Source organism: Megalobrama amblycephala, unplaced genomic scaffold, assembly GCF_018812025.1.
Source record: "Megalobrama amblycephala isolate DHTTF-2021 unplaced genomic scaffold, ASM1881202v1 scaffold416, whole genome shotgun sequence".
In the NCBI taxonomy this organism is placed as follows: domain Eukaryota; kingdom Metazoa; phylum Chordata; class Actinopteri; order Cypriniformes; family Xenocyprididae; genus Megalobrama; species Megalobrama amblycephala.
The window spans coordinates 82,256-103,448 of NW_025953365.1; the positions used below are offsets into that span (position 1 = coordinate 82,256).

Here is a 21,193-nt window from a genome sequence, read left to right on the forward strand (position 1 = left end):
GCTTGTCCGGGACTGCGGGGCAAGTGGATTTTTTGAAGTGAAAGAGAATTTTACTTGCCTGACCAGATAAGTAGCTTGATTAAAATATCAATAACAACCAAAACGCGAGAATGATTAATCTAGCTTAAGTGGCGACTGATAGGATGTAGGTGGCGGTGATATTGCGCTGTTGAGGATCACGTAACCTCTTGAGGAGAATTCAAAACAAATGAGCTCTGCTCACTCAAAGAAACTCAGTTATCATGTTGCAATAAAAATTCAATTAAATTCAAATTTAGCTTGCTATTTACGACATATGATAAAGTTAAGCATCACACGACCGAAAGTGCTGAATTCCTGAATATCACCTCGATTGAAATTGACACTAATTTCATACAACAGTTCAATAAAAAAGTAGTTAATATCAATCACTTACGTTTTAGATGCAATATGCCTGTTTTTGTTCTATTGTAGCTGCGAAAATAGTTCCAAACAAAGCAGAAGCAGTGCATCTCGCAGCTGCGCTCAGCCGTTTTGAATGATTCAGCGTTTTGAACGAATCGGTTGAGTGAAGATTCAATCGCCCATTCGTAAACAACTGCTTCATTCTTGATTCATTTGAATAAATGACTCAGTGGCTCACTCATTAAGACGGTCACTTGCCGCCATCTACTGGCGGCTTAATTTCATGTTTAAAAGTATAAATTTCCCACCAACATTTATTTGTATATTCAAAAATATTTAAAGAATCTCATAATAATATTATTGAACGCAGTTGTACTTTTTCAGTGTAAATTATTTAATTTGGTAACAGCCCTATAGTGTCTTACTATTTTAATTTATCAAATGTAAGAATATGAAATAAAAGATTTGAATAATAGTAATTTTTTTTTTTTTTTCCAGACAAGCTACTTTTTTACTCTGACAAGTAAATGACCAATTTAGTTGTCCAAAGGACAAGCACAAAACCAGGCTTAATGTCGAGCACTGTATTTTGTATTTATATTCTGTCCTTTAATGGTAGCATCACTCTTATATTTGATACTGACACAAAGGAGAAGGCACAGGCCTACAGAAATATTTTATTGTCATCAGATGTAGCTTTCACAATACCAGCATCTATAATTATTTTGATCAGCATTTTATTGTTCATAGCAGAGGGCTCTCTCAACTTGTTATATTTTACAGTTTGTCAAATGATACGATTTTGTAGTCTTTGCATACACATGCACCCCTCGAAAGCCTGAAACCACAGAGCCCCCCCACATAACAAATCCCAACTTAACCCCTGCCTACATTCACTCAATCTACTTAATCACAAAGTGCACGTTATCAGCCTTTTATTTTGCATGAATAAATGCCATTACCAAAACATCCGAATCTATAGGTCTGTTATAAAATATAAATATCACTGCATTAACTACATATTGGCACATTGTCTGAACTATTTCTACAGGCTACTCATTTAGAAGGCTGCATCCTCCAGAGGTCGCATTTGAAGGCTGTATACGTCATTGACACCAGCTCATTTAAGAAAAACAACCGTTGAAAGAAAGAAAAAACAGCATTTTGCACCTCACGAGGAATAAGCATCAATTTTATTATGGTTAATTTTCTTAAATAAGACATCCTTAATGATGTATGCAGCCTTCAAATGTGAGCTCCGGAGGACGCAGCCTCTGAAATGAGACGCAGATTCGAACAGTAACAAAGGCGCCAGTTTTACCATTTCAATTCCAGCGTGAGTCCTTGTCTTTTGGAAGTGCATGCAAAGTGGATTTGCTTTTACACCGTAGAGATGTCATGTCAACATGTCAACAACACAAACCAAACTCTTCCAGTCTCAGCTTTTTGAAGTCTCAGTCTTCCAGTCTCAGCTTTTTGAAGTCTCAGTCTTCCAGTCTCAGCTTTTTGAAGGCAGGTCAAAATAGATGTTGTTCGCGAGCAACCGGCTGCCATTACGCAAATTTTTACATTGTTATGTAGGCTTGTAATAGAAAGTGAGACTGGAATTGCTGAAGACTCATTTTGGCAGTTCAGAATCAATTCATTCTTTAAGGCAAAAATTACTTTTTTATCCTGCACTTTGATCTTTAAAACACAAGACAAAAACACACGCAAGTTCGACCCAAATGTTTAATGTCATGATTGTTACCATTAGTAGCCTACCATTAGTATTTGCATTAGTTTATATCCAGCTGGTCGCTTTTATCGATTAGTTACGCAGCAAAGTTGCATAGCCTAATTAAAACTAGTGTCATGAGAAAGCAAACTGTATTGTCATGCAGCAGACATATATAAACAAATCAGAAATGCATTTGATTTCAGTTCTCTTTTATCATCACTGTAATACAATAAATCTTATTTAAATAATAATCAGTGTTCTAAAATGGAAGCAAATAATGTATTCATACATACAATGTGTGTCTAATGTCAATGTGGCCTTTGTGTAGATATTTAAATATGGTCATCTTTATGCATGACTGTTTTATGGATTTATGTTTTCATGGATTTATATGAAATGGTAAGACTTTATAATAAGATTCAGATTACAGATGGTAAGGTTAATAAAAGTATTGTTCATTGTTAATTTCAACATTTCAACATTTTACCTCATTGAACGTTTTCAGAAACTGTATTTTTGTAGGCTATGATTTGTATTTTTATTGGACTACTAACGACAGGGTTCAGTGAGTGAAGGGTCGCACATCGGTCGATAAGCGTAGCGCCGCACCACGTCTTTAAAATTCGAACACATTGTCTTCTTTGGGGCTGTTCACACAGAACGCGCTTTTCTGCACTACTTTTTCTTTGTTTTTCTACGTAAACATGCGCTAGAAGGACGTGCAGAACCGTTGCGCTCGCGTCTTGATGCATAACATGGCGTTCTAAAGCCATGAATCAGTTCAGCTAAGTTAAAAAAAGTTTTAAAAAGCGTCTCGAGACCTTGCGGTTTCCCCCATTCCACTGCCCGCGTCTCGCGTTTTTCAAAGCAAAAACGCGTTGTGTACGCACACAAGCAGCGCCACTGGGTCTGTCCGCGTTGTCCAGATACTGATACTTAGTTGCTTGCTGCTAGACGCGGCGCGTCGTAATGAACTTCACGCGCAGAACAGCACATGTATTCAAATCAAAGCAATGTTAAAGGGACAGTCATCACATTATAAAATGCGGTTATATTTTTTCCGGCATCACCGGGGCCCTCCCTCAGCCCGGGGCCCTGGGCTTAAGCCCAGGTAAGCCCGTGCATTAATGCGGCCCAGCAGGCAGGAGGACAAAAGCATGCTGTGCCTGCCAGGAGAACCTGTGCAACCTATGCCACCCAGAAAACCAGATAGACTCTTCAGACCACTGGTGTTCACAGTGGGGGTAGGTCTTTCTTCTTACCGCCAGGGTCCCACGATCATGGAAAACCTTGAAATTTGATTATTACAATTGAAATGAAATTGTGACTTTCAGGCTGGCAAAAATCATGGAAATGTGATTAGGTTAGTCTGTCTGTTAAGGGTCTCATTGGAGACATTTGCTGCACACTACTAAATATAATCATTATACTTTAAAATATGGCTTGCAAATGATAATATGCTCAGTATTCTATGGATTTCTTTGCCATTTTACAGAGATTTAATGTATCATGTATTAACTGGAGGAGTCATGAAAATGTTTGGTCAAAAAGTGTGAGAACCTCATTATGGAGATGAGAGCCATCTTGAAAATGTACCAAGAAATATATATTTTCTTCATGCATGATTATTGATCTTTATTCAGCTTGTCAAATGTTGATTTGTGGCTGTATAAAATACTGTACAGGCTGTTCCAACACCATTTCAGTTTACAGGCTGCTCCTTTGGCACGGCTGCCATCTTACAGTATGAATCAGTAAAGTCACGAGTGCAAATGGCCATGGAGGAGGCCAAAGAGGAGAAGCGGGATAAACTCAGAGAGGTATAAGTGCAGAACAGCAACAAAACAATTTTATGAGACCAAAGAAATCGCAAGTCCTTTTCATCAAACTATGCTTGCATTCTGTGAAGGGTCATGATACAACATACTGGCATAACTGGTGGAATCAGCTGTCACACTTCCAGAAGCAGGTGATTCTGGTTATGTCTGTGGTCGATGATTGGTGGAGTGGTCTCAGTGAAGGACAGAAGACGGTCACAGGTCAGTTCTACTCAGAAAATATTTGGTACACCTGCTTTTCACACTGCGCTTACTCCCGGGATATCATTGTTCTAAACACCACATTTAGTGGTGTTTTAAGGAACATTTCACACTTGTAATTTAGAAGTGGGGTTAGCACTACTTTTTACCCAGGGTTATGAAACCCTGCTCTGGAGCTTTTGCGGTGCTACCCTTTGCGGTGCCATACTTGTACAGTGTGAAATGATGCAGTATTAGAATGTTACAGCTACACGCTTAGCAACAGACAGCCAATCGCATTGTATATAAATGGTAAGTTCAGCGTTTGAGAGGAAAAATGTCAAATGCTGACAGAAAATGCGTCAATTTGAGTGAAGAACAGACAGTTTCATTCTTGCCTTTATAGTCCAAAATGTCCATTCAATTTAAACTCGATAGTACAGTCAGCAATACGAGGATGCGCAATGCTAGAGCTAAGTAAACAGGTCTGTACAATGTGAAACGTCAGTTTATGAATACCAAGGATTCATTGTTAACCCCGGGTAAATTATGAGCAGTGTGAAACGTGAAGCAAGATAACCCAGGAGGATTCCGTTTACCCGGGGTTTAGAATGACACAGGGTTAACTATTTGAAGTGTGAAAAACCCTTTTGGGCATTTCACACTGCTCTTAACTATTATCTTATCACAACAATTTGAGTGAAGAAGAGTTTCATTCTTACCTTTATAATCCGAAATGTCCATTCAGATTAAACTCGATAGTAGGAGTATGAGTATATATCTTTATTGTCCACCAAGGTGGAAATTTTTCTTTGGCTCACCAACACAGAACATAGCTAAACAGACAATATTAAAAAAACAATAGTCAAGTCAAGTCAAATTTATTTATATAGCGCTTTTTACAATTGGTAATTGTTTCAAAGCAGCTTTACATATTAGAAGCACAGAAAAAAGGGAAGTGGTTAAAAATAAGCTGTACAAACAAGCGTGGTAATATGTAACATATACAAGATGGTGCTACATTAAGCCAATGTCGGCTGACTCCCAGGGGTGGAAAAAACCCCCTAGGAGAAAAACCCAGCGTGCTAACACTGGGAAAAAAGTCCTAGGAGGGAAAAAAACCCTTGGAAGATATATATAATATATGTAAATGGATATGGAGATCAAAATCTGAATTATACATTTTTATTATAGAGATTAAAAATAGATTATATATAAATATATGTAAGCGGATACGGAGATTTAAAAATCTGAATTATAGATGCAGCCAGAACTGGATCTGTAGGCCCATTGTCTCCTGGGCTACGTTGTAGTCAGGTCCAGACACAGGTTCTCCATCTGATCTGGATACGGCCTGGATCCAGCACCCGGCAAACCTCAGGATAAGCAGAGAGACAGATATTAGCGTAGATGCCATTCTTATTCTGATGTACAGGTATATCTAGTGTTATAGGAAATGTTCTCGGTTCCGGCCGACCTAATTATTGCAGCGTAACAATCCTTTAACGGATTTGAAAAATGTTAATGTATTGATAATGTGTTATGTGTATGCAAGAGCAAAGAGATGTGTTTTTAGTCTAGATTTAAACTGACAGAGTGTGTCTGCTTCCCGAACAATGCTAGGAAGATTGTTCCAGAGTTTAGGTGCTAAATAGGAAAAGGATCTGCCGCCTTCAGTTGATTTTGATATTCTGGGTATTATCAACTGGCCTGAATTCTGAGATCGCAATAGACGTGAAGGACTATAATGCACCAAGAGCTCGCTTAGATATTGGGGAGCTAAACCATTTAGAGCTTTATAAGTAAGTAGCAAGATTTTAAAGTCTATACGATGTTTAATAGGGAGCCAATGTAATGTTGACAGAACTGGGCTAATATGGTCATACTTTCTGGTTCTAGTAAGAACTCTAGCTGCCGCATTTTGGACCAACTGTAGTCTGTTTAAAAGCCGAGCAGAACAACCACCCAGTAGAGCGTTACAATAACCTAGTCTTGAGGTCATGAATGCATGAACCAACTGTTCCTCATTTGTCATTGAGAGCATATGTCGTAATTTAGATATATTTTTTAGATGGAAGAAGGCGGTTTTACAGATACTAGAAACATGACTTTCAAATGAAAGATTGGTATCAAAGAGCACACCCAGGTTCCTAACTGAGGACGAAGGGTTAATGGAGCACACGTCAAGTGTTAGAGAGTATTCAAGGTTTTTTCGTGAGGAAGTTTTTGGTCCAAAGATTAGGATATCAGTTTTTTCTGAATTTAATAATAAGAAATTTCTTGTCATCCAGTTTTTAATGTCAGCTATGCATTCTGTTAGTTTTGTGAATTTGTAGGTTTCGTCAGGGCGCGAGGAAATATAGAGCTGAGTATCGTCAGCGTAGCAGTGAAAACTAACACCATGCTTCCTAATTATCTCTCCTAAGGGCAGCATGTACAGAGTGAAAAGCAACGGTCCTAGTACTGAGCCTTGCGGAACTCCATATTGAAATTGTGATCTATACGACATCTCTTCATTAACTACTACAGACTGATAACGGTCAGATAAGTAAGATTTGAACCATGCCAAAGCAATTCCACTAATGCCAATATAGTTTTCAAGTCTTTTTAAAAGAATGTTGTGATCGATAGTGTCAAAAGCAGCACTGAGATCTAATAACACTAATAGAGAAATAGAGCCACGATCGGATGATAGGAGTAGATCGTTTGTAACTCTAACGAGAGCAGTCTCAGTACTATGGTATGGTCTAAATCCTGACTGGAAATCCTCACAGATTCCATTTCTTTCTAAAAAGGAGCACAGTTGTGTTGAAACTGCCTTTTCTAGTATCTTTGACAGAAAAGGTAGATTCGAGATTGGCCTGTAATTTACTAAATCTCTCGGATCTAGTTGAGGTTTTTTAATAAGAGGTTTAATAATAGCCTGCTTAAAAGTTTTTGGCACGTATCCTAGTGCTAACGATGAATTAATTATATCAAGAAGTGGACCTACGACCTCTGGAAGCATTTCTTTCAGTAGTTTAGTCGGCATTGGGTCTAACATACATGTTGTTGATTTTGATGATTTGATAAGTTTAGATAATTCTTCCTCTCCTATAGCGGCGAATGATTCTAGTTTTACCTCAGGGACACTACAGTGCACTGTCTGAAGCGAAACTGTAGACGGTTGCATGTTTTTAATTTTCTCTCTAATATTATCAATCTTGCAAGTAAAGAAGTTCATAAAGTCATTACTGCTGTGCTCTTTGGAAATGTCAGCAGTTGAATCTCTGTTTCTAGTTAATTTAGCCACTGTGTCAAATAAGTACCTAGGATTATGTTTGTTTTCTATTAAGAGATTTGAAAAATAAGTAGATCTAGCATTTCTTATAGCCGTTCTGTACTCAATCATTTTTTCTTTCCACGAAAGGCGAAAAACTTCTAGTTTTGTTTTCTTCCAACTACGTTCAGTTTTTCTCACAGCTCGTTTTAGAGCCCGAGTGTGCTCATCATACCACGGCGTTGGATTAGTTTCCTTAATCTTCTTTAGACGTAAAGGAGCGACTGCATCTAATGTGCTGGAAAAGAGAGAGCCAATAGTTTCTGTTGCAGCATCGAGTTCTTCTAAGTTGTCAGGTATACTAAGGCGATGAAAGTGCTCGGGGAGATTATTTATAAAGCAATCTTTAGTGGTAGAAGTGATGGTTCTACCATATTTATGGCTGGGTGGTGGTTTTGTAGCCTTGGCTAACTGTATTATACACGACACTAAATAATGATCTGATATATCATCGCTCTGCTGTAGAATTTCAACAGCATCAATATCAATTCCATGCGACAGTATTAGATCTAAGGTATGATTACGACAATGAGTGGGTCCTGACATGTGTTGTCTAACTCCAATAGAGTTTAAAATGTCTGCAAATGCCAATCCAAATGCGTCTTTATTATTATCAACATGGATATTAAAATCACCAACAACAAGGACTTTATCCGCAGCCAGTACTAACTCTGATAGAAAATCAGCAAATTCTTTGATAAAGTCATTATGGTGCCCTGGTGGCCTGTATACAGTAGCCAGCACAAATGTCAACTTACATAATGTTACATAAAGCACCATCACTTCAAAGGAATTATATTTGAAATTCTTTTGAATGATTCTGAATATATTACTATAAATGACAGCAACACCTCCCCCTTTGCCTTTCTGTCGAGGATTGTGTCGATAGTCATAACCTTGAGGACTAGACTCATTTAAAATAATGTAATCGTCTGGTTTTAGCCAGGTTTCTGTCAAACACAGCAAGTCTAGTTTATTTTCTGTGATAATTTCAATACACAGACATAATCACATTACATAAAAATAAAAATACAGTTCATGCTATTATCATTCTCCTGCAGAATTAAGGATTTTGATAACATTAGGAATTAAAAAAAAACTCTTAAACACATTTCTATTCTATATCGTCTTCCTGACTTTAAAGGCTCAAATTGACTGAAGAGAGGATGTGAACTGTCCGCAAGAATACTTCTTGCCCTCTTCTTTGCACTTTCAGCAAAGAGTTGTATTAAGGGCTTCTGTGTTCTGTAGTAAGGTTCAGTAAGCCTTTTTAAAAGAATGTGTGTCTTCACTGAATTAAAATCTGAGCTGAAGTCGGCGAATAAGACCCTATGCTTTACGATATGTGAGATGTTTTGTATTAAGCAAGGTCAGCACAGCATCATCTGTGCCTCTATTATTTTTATATGCAAACTGAAGTGGATCTAGCATAGAGGCCACAGTGGAAGTTAGATGGTTAGCCAACAATCGCTCCATAGTTTTACACAGTAAGTTATTGCATTAGGCTGGAAATTATTTACTTGCACCTGGCTTTTTTGCCACAGGCCTAATTGTTGAATATTTCCATAGTTTCTGCACTGTACATGCATCCAAAAGAAACTGAAACAGCCTTGCAAAAACTCCTTTTAATTGAAGAGCACGGTCTTTAAGAAGGCAGGTTTTTAAACCATCTGGGCCAGTAGTCTCCTTTGATTTCAGTTTACTAAGGCTAGCCATGACATCAGCCTCATTAATTACTATTGTTGTTTCTACAGGGAAATTTTTGCGTATATCATCACATTCTGTCTTAACGTCCACAGTGTCAAATCTTGAATAAAATTTATTCAAGTCATTAATAAAAGTTTGACTGTTACTCATAGAACTATCATCCTTTTTATTAGACCTACACATTAATGTGTTCAATCCCTCCCATGCCTGTCTTATATTATCAGTTAAAAATTTACCCTCTATAAAGTCAAATTTTGCTTTAAGATTTTTTCCCCTCAGCTTTCTTCTTTTCTCAAACTTTTCTCGTATTACAGTCAGCAATAGGAGGATGCACAATGCTAGAGCTATCTAAACAGGTCACGTGCTGCATTTATCCGATCAGTGTCACTGACACCGCAAATATTCAAATAAGAACGTTAACCCAGGGTTTAGGAATATACCATGTGAAACGTCAGGTTATGAATACCCAGGATTAATTGTTAACCCCCCAAGTAAATTATGTGTAGTGTGAAACGTGAAGTAAGATAACTCAGGATTCAGTTTACCCAGGGTTTAGAATGATCCAGGGTTAACTACTTCAAGTGTGAAAAGCCCTTTTTTAATTTAGAAGCGGGGTTAGCACCGCTTTTTACCCGGTGTTATGAAACCCTGCTCCAGAGCAGTGTTAGCATCGCTTTTGTGCTGTTAACCCTACATTGTGATGCTAAACATGCACAGTGTGAAACAATGAGGTGTTAGAATGTTACGACTAGATCCTTAGCAACTGAGATAGCGTGCTTCATTTTGACACTTTGGACAGTCACAGAAATACTGCGCATTGTATATACAGTAGTTTCAGCGTTTGAGGGGAAAAATGCAAAATAGTGACTGAAAATGTGACAACTGGAGTGAAGAACAGACCATTTCATTCTTACCTTTTATAGTTCGAAAAGTCCATTTAAATAAAAACTTGATAGTACAGTCGGCAATATTTAATATGAGGATGCACAATGCTAGAGCCGTTATGTAAACCTATTCCATGCAGCATTCAGCCAATCAGTGACACTGACACCACAAATATTAACCCTGGGGAAATTATAAGCAATGTGAAATGTGAAGCAAGATAACCCAGGATTCCATTTACCCAGAGTTTACAATGACCCAGGGTTAACTATTTCAAGTGTGAAAAGCCTTTTTCTGTAGATCCATATTAAAGTCTGTTTTCTGCTTTTTATTTCACACCCCATTATCATCTTTTTAGGTATCCTAGCTCTAAACACTCTGATTCTGTGTTGTTGGAGAATTCCTTCAATGCAACGCTCTTTGGTCAAGTACTTCACATCTGACCCTGCTTCCAGTAAGTGAGTGCTGAGAGTCGTTCGATGTGGTTCCCTGAGAAATTTATTAAAGTGATAGTTCACCTAGAATGAAAATTCATCATTTACTCAGACACCTGTATGGCTTTCTTTCTTCTGCTGAACACAGAAGAAGATACTTTGGGAAATATCTCAGTGTTATCGTGTCTGTACATTGAAAGTCACTGCCAGGTTCCAATGTGCTTCTGGATCCCACTGCCTTTCATTGTATGAACAAGTACTATAGAAACTTTCTTCAAAATATCTTTTGTGTTCTGCAGAAGAAGGAAAAAAAGTCATACAAGTTTGGAACGACATGAGGTTAGAGGAAATAATTACAGCATTTTAATTTTGGGGTGAACTATTGCTTTTAGTGTATGCATTTTGACAGATACTATTGGTTTGTGTGTAACCACCATTTTTGGCCACCAAACTTCAGTCTGCTTTGTTTTATTTCAGAGACACGTTGCCTTCCCATGGTTCTCTCTTCTTTCAGCCATTACTCCATCATTCACATGTTGACCAACATGTATGTGCTATGGACTTTCTCTACTAGCATTGTCTCTCTGCTTGGGAGAGAGCAGTTTTTGGCCCTTTATCTGTCTGGAGGTAGCACTGATTGTTTAATAAACCCAAACAAAATATTATCTGTCTGTATTATAGTACATATAGTTCTGGTCTAATTTGAAAGATGTATTTTTCTTAAGGTGTTATCTCAACATTTATCAGTTACGTGTTTAAGACAGCTACTGGTCTTAGGGGCCCTTCGCTTGGAGCGGTGAGTTTCGTGCATCAATGCCTATTAAAGTGTTAGTTCACCCCAAAATGAAAATTTTGTCATTAATTACTCACCCTCATGCCCTTCCAAACTGGTAAGACTTTTGTTCATCTTCGGAACACAAATGAAGATCTTTTTTATGAAATGTCATTTTGATGAGGTGTCTTTTCCTCAGATTTCATCAAAAAGATCTTCAGGGTGCAGGGGTTTTACCAGAAAACATACCTCTTCTGCTATCACTTAACTAATAACCATAACAAACAAAGACAAACATAAAAAACCAACAACTGCACTTGATATAATAACGCCCATATAAAGCTCTTTTCTGCATTTTTACTTATTGTATTGTAATCTTATAATAAAATGCTTACAATGTTCCTCATTTGTAAGTCACTTTGGATAAAAGCATCTATGTATGTTTCAAAACTGGGGGCCACAGGAGGGTGCTAAAGGGTCAGAGGAAAAAAAAGATGTAATAAAATGTTTAAGGGCTGTGAAAGTTAACATGGTAACTTAAAATATCAGTTAACTTTGTTTATATTTATTTCATGGCATAAATTGCAGCTATTTTTTTAACATAAAGAAATAAAAAAAACAATCTGCATATCTCCTGCAGGCCCAGCAACACTGTGGATTCGTATATGCTATTATTTAAGTACTGTATATGAGGGCAAACAGAAAAAAACATTTCCCCACATACAGATCTTTCTTAAAAAAAAAACAGAAGTTCAAACAACTTCTACAACTAATGACTTATATCTCATGTAAAATTATTGTTCTGGGGAAGCTTTTAGGCAGTTCAGTTGTTCTAACTTAACTGAGATGGATGATGACATCACCGTTTTCTCCAGAGCTGATGTATAGACGAATTAACTAAATTAATAACTATTGATTTTTATAAAGGAATGAATCAATACTGAACTTACTTAAGCTGGAAAATGACACCATTTTCTTCCAAAGCTGCTGTGCAGCCAAAATTATTTGCCAGTTTGACACAATCTGCATTGTAAAAAGCACTATATAAATAAAGGTGACTTGACTTGATTTGACTATAAAGGTGTCGCAACAGTTTATATTTAGCACTGTCAGTGTTTCAGTGCTCTCTTTAAGCTCTCTTTAAGTGAGTATTGATTTGTGTCCTGTAGTCGGGGGCCATCATGACAGTACTAGCAGCAGTCTGCACCAAGATACCTGAAGCAAAACTGGGCATCGTCTTGCTTCCTATGGTCAACTTCACTGCAGGAAATGTAAGTGGGTGTGTGAAATAATTCAAATGTACTGTATCTTGTTCTTTTGTATGTGCAGAGTGAGATACTGCAATGGCAGTAATGTTGTTTCATATGTTCTAGGCTTTGAAAGCGCTTCTTGCTTTGGATACAGCTGGTCTTCTTTTGGGCTGGAGGTTTTTTGATCATGCGGCCCATCTTGGTGGGGCTCTGTTTGGAGTGTGAGTGTTTCATTGTGCTACACACCACTGATCTGAACAGGTTTATTATTTCACATAAGGGATGTGAAGAATAGTGATCTTCCCATTTTTCTTTAGATGTATGCTTTCTTCCTGGGTTGAATTAAAGACCTCATGAAATCAAAATAAATCAATAAATCCCAAGAAGCCATGATTTACAGTGAATTTAGAAAAGCTAAGGGGCATTCTAAATTCACTGTAAATCATGGCTTCACTGGGCTTATTGCTTTTATAAAATAGTTATTCCACATACATGGTAATGTTTCATAAAATAAACACGGAGACACAAAAAATGTTATGCTATTGATAAAAAAAATATATATTATTCTTCCACCAAGCAATGTAGCTCTTCAGAAGCAACGCACAGATGCAGGGTGCAGTAATACTGATGCAATGTGGTCACAGGTGTATGTTTGTAGAGTAATTTACAATGGCTTTGAATGCAATCATGATCAAAGACTGAAATTATCCATTTTAAATAGAGTTTTGTTAATGGTAAGTCCATGTGTCAGCAAGTGTTGCACAAACAGATGAGGAGAATGAATAAAATTCCAACACTAGTCTTTAATAGCAATCCACACCATAAAACAGATCAAAGTGAAGTTGCATATACTCTGAACACAGGTAAAGGATGAACTTAAAGGATTAGTTCACTTTTAAATAAACTTTTGCTTATAATTTACTCACCCCCATGTCATCCAAGATGTCCATGTCTTTCTTTCTTCAGTCGAAAAGAAATTAAGGTTTTTGATGAAAACATTTCAGGATTTTTCTCCATACAATGGGCTTGAATGGGCACCAGACGGTTCAACGTCCTAAAGACAGTTTCAGTGCAGCTTCAAAGGGCTTTAAACGATACCAGACGATACCAGACGATGAATAAGGGTCTTATCTAGCGAAACGATCAGTCATTTTAAAAAAATTAAAAAAAGTTTAAGTTTTATAAGCACAAATGTTCTCCTTGCTCTGTTCTCGGATGAGCGTTCGTGACGTCACGTAATACGCAATTACGTTGAAAAGGTCACGCTTGACGTAGGCGGAAGTACAGATTCGGTGTTTACAACTTGAACGTGCAAATACTAACCCTGCGTCTCGATCAGCTCCCTAGTTCCCTAGGTCGTGAATCAGTATGAAAGTGAATGTGGCTGATTCCCTGATCAGTGCCCTGACTACTGAACTAGGGAGCTGATCGAGACACACGCCATTTACAAAAAAAGGTAAAACAACTAATGGTTCTTCTTGTGTCAGTACCACCAGACAGTCATACCCTTCTCCATCAGAACAAAAACACCTCTAAAGGAGGTCGCACACCGGAGCTCAATTTTGAATCGACTCCTGATAGAAGAGCTGCACAATGGGAGTGTTTTACGTTAACAGGGAAACGTTACATATGCTTTAATATTTCGCACTGAGGTTAGTGTACATGGAAAAATGGCACAACAAAGCAAAAGGAAAGAAAAGACTACGTTTATTATACATTTTTAGACTTTATTCAAGCTGTTAAACTAAGAATGTAAAACTGATGTATCTTGCAGCACAGGGTGAAGTCAATACATTAACGACAATTTGAGAGAAATATAATATACATTTAATGTAAACAATGTACATGGCGCTCTGTGGCGCAGCAGGATTTTGAACAACTTCCTGGGCGCCGCGGACAGGCACCGAATGTCGCCGCCGGTGTGCGGACACTCATAGAAAACAATGCGTTCGAATTTTAAAGACGTGGCTCTGCGCTGAGCTTCGCGTCCGGTGTGCGACCCCCTTAAAACGCTGTTGCTCAGTAACGGTGGAAATTTTGTCCGGTAATGCAGCGAGATGGAAACAGGGACTCACCGACTGATTCTAGTGGCGGATTTAATTGAAATGGTCCAGTCGTGGCAGCATCTAGATTCTTCCTCTGTTGGCAATGGTTGGCATTTTCCACATGTGCATCACCACGTCTCGTTAGATCTTCGTCTGCCCGATGCTTGAGAGGTGTGTGTCGCCGCAGCAGTCTCTTCCATCTGCCTAATTTCTTCCTCTGTGTATTCCGGTTCAAAAGGTAGGGCAGGCGAAAAACTCATCTTCTCCTCGTCTGACATTGTTGTTTTACCTTTTTTTGTAAACGGCGTTTGACTTAGTATTTGCACGTTTAAGTTGTAAACACCGAATCTGTACTTCCGCCTATGTCAAGCGTGACCCTTTAAACGTAATTGCGTATTACGTGACGTCACGAACGTGCATCCGAGAACAGAGCAAGGAGAACATTTGTGCTTATAAAACTTAATTTTTTTTTTTTAAATGACTGATCGTTTCGCTAAATAAGACCCTTATTCATCGTCTGGTATCGTCTGGTATCGTTTAAAGCCCTTTGAAGCTGCACTGAAACTGTCTTTAGGACCTTGAACTGTCTGGTGCCCATTCAAGCCCATTGTATGGAGAAAAATCCTGGAATGTTTTTATCAAAAACCTTAATTTCTTTTCGACTGAAGAAAGAAGGACATGGACATCTTGGATGACATGGGGGTGAGTAAATTATAAGCAAAAGTTTATTTAAAAGTGAACTAATCCTTTAAGCACTAAAGTTTTTAAGTACTAAACAAAGTAGGCTAATTAATGAAACACAGCTGAACTAAACAAACTAATCATAGCAGTAACCATGACAACTAAAGAGTGGCAGGAAAATCAAAGAAAAGGAGCACATGTGACTAATGAATACAAAGTCCATTACAATGAAACCATAGAACTTATATTGACAAGAAGTGAAACTCAATAGAACGTTCCATTGCAACACCAGCGCCCAGCAGCAGTCCTACGCTTCCTCCATTTTGGGATGAAAGCGACTCGGCAGTCCACTAGTTTCTATGGAAATATCAGCTGCTTTGTTAAAAAAAAAAAAAAAAACATATATTTTTTTAATACGTTTTTTGCAGTGTTGTCTTATATTTGTCTGTTAAAGCAAGACTATGTAAAAAAAAAAAAAAAAACAGCCACTGTGTCCAAAAGTAGGAATTATGGGATAACAGACACAGCAATGCATCATGTTCTATAAGGTCATTATGTTTAGCGTGATCCAGGGGATTAAAACGTATATATTTCAGACCTAGTGGAGTAATTTACTATTACTATAACTCCACTAGGTCTGAAATATATATTGTACATTTTAATCCCCTGGATCACACTACAAACATGGTGATCATAACTTTATTAATTATTAATTTATTAATTTACTATTAATAGTAAATATGTAAAGTTGCATAAAATGGAAATACTCAATAAAGTAGGCTAACTACGTTACCTCGGATGTGTACGTTAATGGTTGGATTCCACAACTGATAACATAAAACATATATAGGCTAAGACGATACAACGTTTACTGTAGGTGTCATAAAATTTAATGAATTTGAGAAATGTTCTATTGCGTTTCTGATTTGGCTGTGAGATTCGCCGATTTTGGGTGCGTAAGATGTGATGGGTTCTATTGTCCAGTTGGCATTTTCACCCCAAAATGGCAGCCGTGCTACCGAAGCGCCACCTAGTGGCTGTTAACCAAAAAGCATCAGAGTTTCACCTCTTGAGTTCTATAGTCTTTGATGAAACTAAGAACAAACACAACTGAAAATTTGTAACATTACAACCCCTCCCAGAAAGCACGACGTTGTGCCGTGAAGAGGAGAAGGAAGCAGCTTAAGAGGAGGATGAGATAACTAAGGGATGGTGACAGGAAACAGCTGAGGGATGGTGAAAGGAGGACGACGAAACCCCAGCGAGGATAATGGTAGATGCCCGCTGATGTGCACCCAGAGCATGGCGGTGACGACAACCCATGGCGGTGTCGAGGCGGGGAGGAGCCAAGGTGTTGACGGGGCCAACGACATCAGTGTGACGACCGGCGGAGAAGGAGCCGATGGATCCCAGGCCACAGACAAAGAGTCAGTGGACTTGAGTGACACCGCTGGCACTGGAGACCCTAGGTGGAGTCGCGGTGACGAGCATCTGAGGTGGAGCCAGAGTGCCGAGGACTGAGGCGGAGCCGGTGTGACTGAAACAGAGATGGAATCGGAGGGAAGGAGGAACCCACTGAAGCCGTAGGGGTGGTGAGACTGAGCGCAGCGGAAGGCTCATAAGTCTGTGGCATAAGTAGAGTGACGACTGACCAAGGTAGAGCTGGTGGGACGAGGGAACCAGGGAACCACAAGGAAGTGGGTCTCTGGTGGAACTGAGGGTGGAAATAGCCAAGTCGGTGCTGACAGGTCAACGGGCCGAAGTGAAGTGAAGAGATCAGAGGCTGGAGGCACAGCCAAAGGATCCTCTCACTCAGGGGAGGGTGATGATTGCATGACCTGAGGCTTCATGTCACAGAAAGATGTCCCCGGTGGAGATGAAGGGCTGCAGAAATCCAGCAGAGGCGGGGCTGGACGACTGGCTGATTTTTGCGGTGATGGTGACAGAGGAAATTTTGATGGGATAAATGGTAGAAATTCACAGTTCTTACAGGTCATCAATGTGGCCCCAATGCTCGGTTCAACCAGCGGTAATGATGAAAAAAACGTTTCAGTGCTGTCTTTAAACAGCGATGATGAACAAACAAATAGTTCAGTCCATATAGGTCAACTATACAGTTTCACTGCTGTTTTTAAAAAGCAATTATGAAGAACAAACAGATAATTGAGGGTGGGATAGGGTGGGAGGCAGTACCTCCATGTCCAGATCTATCAGCCAGTCCTCGGTGTCCAAAACCACCAGTATTCCCTGCAACACTGATGTCGCTGGCTCATATCCCTGGTCATACTCATACTCCGGGGAGATGGTCGGCGCTGTCCTTTCCATGACGGTTCTGGCTCGCTAGGGGTTGCACCGACTAGTTGAATGGGGCGCAACAGCATAAGATATCTTTTTTTTTGTTTTTTTTTTATATTATATTTATTGTAGTATTTTCAGATTTACAGACAGATGGACAGTACAATCACATAACAGAAACAAACACGACTACAAAAAAAAAAAAAAAAAACACAAAACAACAACAACAACAAAAAAAAACTCCTTCAGTTAGAATCATGTTTGCAGTTGACGACAACGCCAAACAGGCACGGGAAATCAAAACAGATTTTTGCCCAGCATGGAATGGATAGAGGTCAAATTAAAGACAGAGGTTAACAAAAATTACAATAAAATGACAATTAAAAAAATGAAATATTAAGTTGTTTCATCATTGGTTTTTAACTGGTGATTGAAAAGAGGCCTCCAAGAAGTTTCAAATTTGTCTATATTACCAGAGATACTATATCTGAGTCTTTCCACATGCATAGTGGAGGAAGGTTCTGATAACCAGATCTTGAATAGTGGCTTCAAATTTTTCTTCCACACACAGTGTATAGTTTTTTGGGCGATCATCATGCCATACTGTATAGGCAAACGGGTAGCATAATTAAGGCGCTGCAGGGAAGCTGACCAGCCAAGAATGGCAGTCGCAGGGTCTACTGGGAGCTCACATGTATTAGCATCAGAAAGAAATTGAAAAACTTCTGACCAGAATTCACCAAGTTTTGGGCATGCCCAGAAAAGATGACCAAGAGAGCCCTCTGCAGATTCACATTTATTGCAGAGAGGAGAGATAGTAGGATAGAAAGTGTTGAGTTTAACCCTAGAGTAATGCAATCTGTGCAACACCTTATACTGAATAAGCTGGTGCCTAGTATTAATGGAACAGGTGTATATATTTTTAAGACATTTTCCCCAGTCCTCCTCAGAGATTTGAATATTTATTTCCTCTTCCCAATTGTTTTTCAGACGGGTAGTGGAAATATCTAGCTGACTCGTGAAAAAGTTAACAAATTTTGTAATTAACTTTGGGGTGTTGGGAGTGCAAGTAAGCAGTTTATGTAATTCATTATCGGCTGACAATATTTCGAAATTTGGCACAGTGGAATGAACATAATTTCTGAAGAAGTGTGATGCAGGAAGATCAAATTTCTCTGTTAGTTGAGTAAATGTGGCAAAAGTATTGTCAATATATAAATCTCTCAAGGTAAAGATTCCTTTTCTAGCCCAACCTGTGAACACTGGATCTAATAGTGAAGGTTTAAAGGCATGGTTACGACAAACAGGAGCAAGAAAAGAGGTACTGTATTTGGTAAATTAAATGTCTTAACAATCTGAAGCCATATCCTAAGAGAGTTGTTAATCATAAAGTGGGATCCTGCTGAAGCTTTGAATGTCTCTGGGGCAGCAAAAAGCAATGAGGAGAGAGACCAATTTGAAGCGCCCCGCTCAATCATTAGCCATGAAGGGATATCAGCTGAAGGACTGTCCGGGCGTGTGTCCTGCCAGTAAGTTAAGTCTCTACAATTGGCAGCCCAATAGTAATGTTGAAAATTTGGCAAACCCAAACCCCTGTAATGACTGAGGCAAATCAGACACAATTATTGGTTATTTAACCAATAGTTTTAAGCTCACTCTGGAGTCTGTCCCCATCCCCCGGGAAGTTTTCAGTTACAAGTTTATTGCGCTGAGGAATGTGGTTGCCGCATGGAGAACAGAGTAGAGACACAGAAAATCTGCATCTTCCCTGCATTTTCCACACAGAACACAGACTCTATGGCATTAATGTATAGACAGACTGTGCTATAAATGATTCCTTCTCAGGAAATGGTATCCATTATTACTGATGTTGTATTGTACTCATTGTATTTACATGTTTGATGATTGTTAAATGTTATGACCTGCACGGTAACTTCAATCATGCCATGTTTAGTGTCTATACGTTTGTAGCGGGAAGATTTAAATGTTTGTGTATGCGGTACATCCATACCTGTGCAACACATCAGTATTAAAAGAATATTTTATAGTTCTGATTCAAGAACTCAGCTTGTTAATCTTTCTGGGTTGTAAAAGCCCTGACAGGAGGGGTGTTGCCACCCAGAATTACAACATCTTCATTGGTCCGGTCAACAACTGAGAGGTGTGACTTTGACCAGAGGTTAAAAACCAGCGAACAGTGCCACTCCCTCTCTTTTTCTCCTTGCTTCTGAACGACCGAATCGATCTCCTTGCAGCCGGCCTAGGCCAGGCCTGCAAGGCCTGTAGGCCTCGGCCTACAAACGAGCCATGTGCTCCTCATCCCACATGGAAAAGACTGGCAACAACTTCGGACTGAATCACCCAAGATCTCTCCTCAGATGGCAGAGCCGATGCTCCTCAGCCTAAGGGCATCTTGCAAGTATCGTACATTTTAACACTAAACAGCAAGTTAGTATTAATTTGTAAGACTTACCTTGCTATTGCTGAAGAAACTGATGATTCCTTTCCAGATTGCCTTTGACATTTCATGTAGCTCTAGTAACAGCATCTCTTCCGGTTCAACACTATCATTACTCATTCTGACTTGCGTGTGTGTGTGTGTGTGACCCTTTATGTATGTTATGTTATGTGTTTGTTAGTTTAGTTATGTGTTTGTGAGTTAGTTAATAAAGATTGTGCACAATACACGTTTGGTTCTGACTCCGTCTGCTAATGAAGTGCCTCTTAAGTGATAGATCCGGACTACGTGCTCTGAGTAGTACAGTACAATAAGAAATATTATTTTTCCATAACTTGGAAATTGACATTTCTTAGAATTAATAAACAATCAACACTGAGCATTCACTGGACGAACAGGTTAACTGATTGTAATGTTAATTGTAATGTAGCTACGTCCAGTTAATCTGATTAACGGATTTGCATATTCATAATTAATCATAATTAATAATCATAATGAGTTATGAATAATTATTAATATTTCCCCTTTGAGTTAATTTTCACTACACCCCCCAGCGACCTAGGCTTGCACATGTGTATTTTAGATATTCTATGTGCTTTGAAGCCCCAGACAAATGGCAGCACAATAGAATCTAAAGTTTTGAAAAACTTTTTGGGCAAATAGATTGGTAGATTCTGGAAAAGATACAAAAATCTAGGTAACGTCACCATCTTAATAGCATTCACACGCCCCATCATTGACAGAGGTAGGGTCCTCCAGCATTTTATATCGTTCTTTAGGTTTTCGAGCATTGTTAAGTCCTTAGGGTTATATATCCTTAGGGTTTTTAGGTATATTAACTCCAAGATATTTCAAACTATTTATGGCGATTTTAAAAGGTAGAGTACGCATAAAGTTTGGATCAATATTGTTTGTCACAGCCAAAAATTCACTTTTTTGCCAATTTACTGAGTAGAATTCGTTTTGGCTTGGTGTTACAGTATACAGGAGACAGACACAGATGTCACAGGTAATGGATGTTTATTTGACCACAGTAGAGCAGGTGAACACACACAGGTGAGTGAACTGGTTATATTGGAGTTTAAGCAGGTAGTATGAGGAATAGTTACTGTCCTTTCTCTTTGCAGGTAGATGTAAGTCGGAGCTTGGGGATCGCTGGAGCACAGAGGAGATCGCTGGAGAACTGAGGAGCTGACGGAAACACACCCACACAGCAGACGAGGCACAC

General features: G+C 38.8%; 1 protein-coding gene across 1 annotated transcript in view; it reads left to right on the forward strand.

The window, feature by feature from the left end:
• The first annotated feature begins 951 nt into the window (after nucleotides 1-951).
• The window catches only part of parla (presenilin associated, rhomboid-like a), a 32,168-nt gene continuing 11,926 nt past the window's right edge, over nucleotides 952-21,193 (forward strand). The window contains exons 1-8 of the mRNA XM_048180033.1: nucleotides 952-3,348; nucleotides 3,811-3,924; nucleotides 4,014-4,143; nucleotides 10,389-10,484; nucleotides 10,942-11,091; nucleotides 11,190-11,260; nucleotides 12,406-12,507; nucleotides 12,610-12,707. Coding sequence (XP_048035990.1) covers nucleotides 3,232-3,348; nucleotides 3,811-3,924; nucleotides 4,014-4,143; nucleotides 10,389-10,484; nucleotides 10,942-11,091; nucleotides 11,190-11,260; nucleotides 12,406-12,507; nucleotides 12,610-12,707 — 878 coding nt within the window. The 5' untranslated portion in view covers nucleotides 952-3,231. The remainder of the gene's footprint in view (nucleotides 3,349-3,810; nucleotides 3,925-4,013; nucleotides 4,144-10,388; nucleotides 10,485-10,941; nucleotides 11,092-11,189; nucleotides 11,261-12,405; nucleotides 12,508-12,609; nucleotides 12,708-21,193) is intronic.